The sequence below is a fragment of the Lepidochelys kempii genome, chromosome 2 (genome assembly GCF_965140285.1).
Source record: "Lepidochelys kempii isolate rLepKem1 chromosome 2, rLepKem1.hap1, whole genome shotgun sequence".
Lineage (NCBI taxonomy): Eukaryota > Metazoa > Chordata > Testudines > Cheloniidae > Lepidochelys > Lepidochelys kempii.
In genome coordinates, this window is record NC_136381.1 from 161,358 (window position 1) to 167,357 (window position 6,000).

At 44.0% G+C, this 6,000-nt stretch overlaps 1 protein-coding gene across 5 annotated transcripts in view; it reads left to right on the forward strand.

Annotated features, from left to right (window-relative positions):
* The window catches only part of MAPK15 (mitogen-activated protein kinase 15), a 61,581-nt gene extending 56,020 nt beyond the window's left edge, over positions 1-5,561 (forward strand). For all 5 annotated transcript variants that reach the window (XM_073329704.2, XM_073329703.2, XM_073329705.2 and 2 more), the window contains 3 exons: positions 3,000-3,154; positions 4,150-4,311; positions 4,668-5,561. In XM_073329704.2, coding sequence (XP_073185805.1) covers positions 3,000-3,154; positions 4,150-4,311; positions 4,668-4,892 — 542 coding nt within the window. In that variant the 3' untranslated portion in view covers positions 4,893-5,561. The remainder of the gene's footprint in view (positions 1-2,999; positions 3,155-4,149; positions 4,312-4,667) is intronic.
* Positions 5,562-6,000: the final 439 nt, after the last annotated feature.

The following is a 6,000-nucleotide window of genomic DNA, read 5'->3' on the forward strand; positions in this document are numbered from 1 at the left end:
GAGGTTTTATATACACAGAGAACATGAAACAATGGGTGTTACCATAGACACTGTAACAGGAGTGATCAGGAAAGGTGAGCTATTACCAGCAGGAGAGTGGGGGGGGGGGGGGCGCAGGGAGAAAACCTTCTGTAGTGATAATCAAGGTGGGCCATTTCCAGCAGTTGACAAGAATGTCTGAGGAACAGTGGGGGGGGGGGCGGGGGGGAAATAAACATGGGGAAATAGTTTCACTTTGTGTAATGACCTATCCACTCTCAGTCTTTATTCAAGCCAAAGTTAATTGTATCCAGCTTGCAAATTAATTCCAATTCAGCAGTCTCTCATTGGAGTCTGTTTTTGAAGTTTTTTTGTTGAAAAATTGCCACTTTTAGGTCTGTAATCGAGTGACCAAAGAGAGATTGATGTGTTTGCTGACTGGTTTTTGAATGTTAGAATTCTTGACATCTGATTTGTGTCCATTTATTCTTTTACATAGAGACTGTCCAGTTTGGCCAATGTACATGGCAGAGGGGCATTGCTGGCACATGATGGCATATATCACATTGCTAGATGTGCACGTGAACAAGCCTCTGATAGTGTGGCTGATGTGATTAGGCCCTATCAGAGGCTTGTTCACGTGCACATCTAGCAATGTGATATATGCCATCATGAACATCATACCAAACAGACTCCAATGAGAGACTGCTGAATTGGAATTAATTTGCAAGCTGGATACAATTAACTTTGGCTTGAATAAAGACAGAGTGGATAGGTCATTACACAAAGTGAAACTATTTCCCCATGTTTATTCCCCCCCCCCCCCCACTGTTCCTCAGACATTCTTGTCAACTGCTGGAAATGGCCCACCTTGATTATCACTACAGAAGGTTTTCTCCCCGTGCCCCCCTATCCTCCCCACTCTCCTGCTGGTAATAGCTCACCTTTCCTGATCACTCCTGTTACAGTGTCTATGGTAACACCCATTGTTTCATGTTCTCTGTGTATATAAAACCTCCCCACTGTATTTTCCACTGAATGCATCCAATGAAGTGAGCTGTAGCTCACGAAAGCTTATGCTCAAATAAATTTGTTAGTCTAAGGTGCCACAAGTACTCCTTTTCTTTTTGCGGATACAGACTAACACCGCTGCTACTCTGAAACCTGACCACTAAACACTTTCTCAAGGGTTTTTGTAACCTCTACCCCGAAATACGAGCCCCTACTCCACCATGGGACCTCAATCTGGTGCTGCAAGTCCTTACTGTGCCCCCTTTTGAACCATTAATGATGTGTTCACTTCTCTCTCTCACAGGTGGCCTCTCTCATCACTATCACATCCGCCTGACGAGTTGGAGAACTGGGGGCCCTCATGGCACACACCCCCATACACAACATTTTTCAAAAATAAAATTACCCTAAAACCACATCCCAAATTCTTACCTAAAGTAGCTTCCTCATTCCACTTGAATCAGCCCATGCATTTCCCATCGTTCTTCCCAAAACTTCACAAAGCAATGCTCCACACTCTGGATGTTTGGAGAGCACTAGCATTTTACATTGAGAGGACAAAGACTTTCAGAAGATCAGTTATTTCTTTCCATTATGGATTGATCTAAGGGAGATGCCATATCTAAACAGATGCTATCAAAATGGATCTCCAGCTGCATTGACTTGTTATCGTCATCAACAGCTACAATCCGCACACACTTCAGAGCAGTCTCTACATCGATAGCCTTCCTCAGCAAATGTGCCCATTATGGACATCTGCAATTCAGTAACCTGGCTGTCCGCCCATAGGGTCACACAGCATTATGCCATAGAGCAGCAATCAGACATTCTATTCGGACTTGCGGTTTTATCATCCGCCATGACTGCAACTCTGAAGCCCCTCCCTTCCACCGAGGGGCACTGCTCTACAGTTACCTCAAGTAGAGCACCCACAGAGACATGCCTTGAAGAAGAAAAGGTTTACTAACCCTGTGCAGTAACTGAGTTTCTTTGAGATGGTTGTCATTGTGGGTGCTCCACTACCCTCCCTCTACTTCAGAATTGTCACGTTAGAGACTCTGCAGTAGAGAAGGAACTGAGGGAAAGTTGGTTGCAAAGTGGTATGTAACCACCAGAAGTGGTGTGAGATGGGGACAGCACATGTGCAACCCAACTAGGCACGGATACTAAAAAATCTCCGATTACAGGTGCAGGCTCACCTAAAGGGGAGCACCCACAGGAACAAAAATCTCGAAGAACTTCAGTTACTGAAGGTGAGTAACAGTCTTTCCCGTGCAACCCCTTTCTTGATTCCTTGGTTTCTCTCTGTATTCACTCACTTTGTCTCTGTTTGCTTCTTCACTATTCTTGTTCTGGCTCTGTGTGTTCCTTTCTCTTCCCATCCCTTTGTTTCTTCCACCTTTGCTCTTTCCCTCCCTGTAAGAGAGAAGGTATGAGATGCACCTCTTCCACCTCCCTCCCCCACTTACTATCTTCTCTTCTGTTTCTCTATGAGGTTCTTTTTCTTTGTCCATTTCATCCTTTCTAACCTTGCTCTATCTTTACCATCTGTGTTTCATCCTTCATTCTTCTCACTCTAATTCTCCCTCCTTTCTATGTATCACATTGTGACTGGGGTCCTAGTGCGGAGCTAAGTATGGTCACTCAGTTAGGGTGCACTGCAAAAAAAGTGGAGCAGACAAACCCCAAAAATTATACATGACAAAAAGCTGGTGGATATTCCAATACTCAGATTTACCAAGCCAGCATAAAACAGCTTCTTTATTACTTTACTGGTTACTCAATTAGTTTACCATTCATTTAATGATAGGATGTTCTTTTGACCTCTGAATTACCAGAATGCAGCATAGACAGGGACTGTTGATTACATTGTCAAGCCTACTCATACATATGTAAATACACAAAAATACAAACATTATCTCCCCACATGTCTTTTGAGGGTTATTTATTTTGCAGGATGTTTAACCCTTTTTAGCCATGCATCACACACGTGTTCTTTCTTCCTGCAGATAGCCTGGGTTCTGTTGTAATGGCCAGGAACCATTCAGCACCACTCCCTCAGCATCAGAGAGCATCCTCCATCAATAGGAAACTTGGGAGACAAATCACATGGGTGAATATGAGTGCTCAGCCACCTGCAACAGGCATACAGAATCCCTATAACGTGAGTAGCATCACACAAAACCAGTCTTACTGTTTGCAGGGATCTAAGTTGCTGTGGGGGGAAATGAGTTTTTACTTGCCTTCCACTGTGGTGCCATTTCCAAGGGGAAGTCAAGTTGGTCTGTGATTTGCTCAGTTAGAAAGGCTGAAAGGCTTCTTGTGACTGAGGTAAGTCCTGCAAGACATATGGAGAGTCTTTCATCTGAGAAAGAGTTCCCACAGTCTGCACAGTGTGAGTAATAATCCCACTGTGTCCACACAGAAGATTGAGGTTTCCTTTACCAGGGACATTGAAGAGAAGGCTGGCTATAGAGTTTTTGCTAGCATGAGTAAGAACTGGATGCCCACAAAGGATTTTTCATCCTTAAGATCCAATGTTTTTACATCAGATTTTGAAGCAGTGACTAATAGTGACATCACAAGAATTAGATGTGAAGTAACAGCAGTTCTTCTAGTGTCCATGAACGTATTCCTCTTGAGGAGGAGGAGAATAGTCGTTGTGTCACACCTTTAGAAGGCAGCTTTGTGATTTTCCGTCCTTTTGTGCATGTAGAGTCCTGTTGGTGACTAAAATGATCTGCCACAAGGTAGGCAGAGGTGATGTTTCTGCTGGTGAATTAGATACCAAGTGCTAGTTAACACGATGTGTGTTTGGAACATGTATATGTCCAACACCTGTGCATGTGCTCATTGTCAAAGCTAGGAGAGAGTTTGAACAGAAGCAACCGTTTCTGAAGGGTTAACCCCTGCATATTCCCTTGCACTGGTACAGAAAGGGTTATCCATCCTGAGAAAGAAATGTAAATGGAGGTGATCACCCCAGATGTAAAAACCACAGATGTACTCTCTTAATAAATCCTACCTGGCAAGAAATTCCACTTGTTCCATGATGGTAGCAAGAGAAGAGCTTTTTCAGAATACTGATCCTCCTCTCCAAGCCCCAGGGGCTGCCAGACACTGCTGCTCAGCCCTGTCACTGATATCTTTCTCCTTCAGAATCAGGAAGTGCCAAAAGGTCCTGACTCTCAAGGTCAGTCCGTATCCAACCTGAGATCATTTTCACTATCCAGTCAGGCACAGGAAGCTGCTATCCACAGTCACCTGACCAGGAAGGACTCTCCCATGATGGTTGTGGTGACAGCAACCAGTACCAGACTAGTAAGTATGGGCATTTTCCTTTCCCCATTTCAAGTGACTGATTGGAGCTGCACAGAGTATCTACAGCTATATGCCTTTCCCATCAAACTCTTTTCTGGTGGGATCATAGTCTGTGTCTTTTCATATCTTGACTGATCCCCACTGTCTTCTCCCTCTCGGGGTGCAGGCTGAGCCCATGTCTCCTTTACAACCTTCTCTCCTTCACCTTCTGGACAGTCCTGCCCTATGCCCCTTCTCATTCTGGGATTTGCTCTACTCCTTCTCTGCATAGCCAGGATCTGTGCCACACCCCTTGTTTCTGTATGAGGAGTTGATTTAGGGTGCCTGAGCTGTTTTGACTTTTCTTTCTCACACAGAATCCAAGGAACCCACAGTTTCCCAGCAGGGATGCTCACCCTCTTCTGAAGTCCAGTAAAAAGATGTTCCAGGTCACAGCAAATATGGGAGCTGCTGGAGATCCCAAGGCATCGATGGGCAGTTACTCCCAGTCCTACGGGACCATCTGTAAATCTGCACTCCAGAATCTTCCAATATCAAATTCCTGCCAACAGGCACCAGCACTGAATATGCACCAGCACTGACCAAGTGGAGTACAGCCCAATCCACCCAGTGACAGGCCCTGTAGGGAACAAACAGCTGGGGTACAACTCCACTCCCAGGCATTTGGCAGGACCCCAAATGCTAGAGAAGTACTGCCTGCACTCACCATATCGGGTACAGTGCCACTTTCTCTGGGCAAGATAGCAAGAATGATCTGGCATTCTGATCCATTTAACTTCAAGCCTGTGCAAAGACACAAGGTAGGCAGGGGATGCAGCACCATTTGTTTCCATACAATGCTGTAGGCACAGTTTATCTTTACATACTATTTCTCATATTCAGTATCACTGATAGCTACAGAAAGCTGCTTTATTCTGCTGCTGGCTTGTGTTGTTAGATATATCCAGGCTGATTTGTCCATTTCTATTGGCCTCAATCGGTTTGTGTTCACTGAATCCAAACTTTGGAGAGGAGCAGGTAACTAAGACTAGATCATTCTCTGAAGCCCAGGAAGACGAAATTTACCATGGATATCTTGAACTCCCTTCTCTTTATGTTCCCAGTAGTTCCCATATCCTTTTGGGGTACAAAATCAGTTATTAACATTCTCTCATTCCAATAAAGTAGTTCCCTTTCTTTTATGTATTTTTCTCTGGTGTATTTAATACTATAACTACTGTGTGTTGATATACTCTTTATGTATTGTAATAAACTGCTTATATTTCACTGAGGGAAGTACCTTCTTTTCACAGCATGTTATCTGCTATGTAAGCTATTGAATGAGAGAGAATCACCAGGGAAGTGCTTCTTTGTCTAATGGCCTGACACTGATTATACATTCACCTGTCTCTCCCAGAATTCAGCACTCCATGACATGCCTTTGCTGAATCATAAAGTTGTTATGGAACAACAGTTGCCCTACCATAGTTAAGGCTAAAGCTAGCTTCCCACTTTAACAGCAGTCTTTCCAATGCTTTCCCCTCAACTTTCCCCAAAAGAAGCCACTGTCCCTGAAGTTTCACAAACCACATCTAATTGCAGGGTAGTGTTTTTCCAATCAGAAAACCAATATTCAAATTATTGTGTTTTAAATATATTCCCGTTACCAACTCTGAAAACTCTGAAAAGCTCTTGTTAGCCCGTCGTATC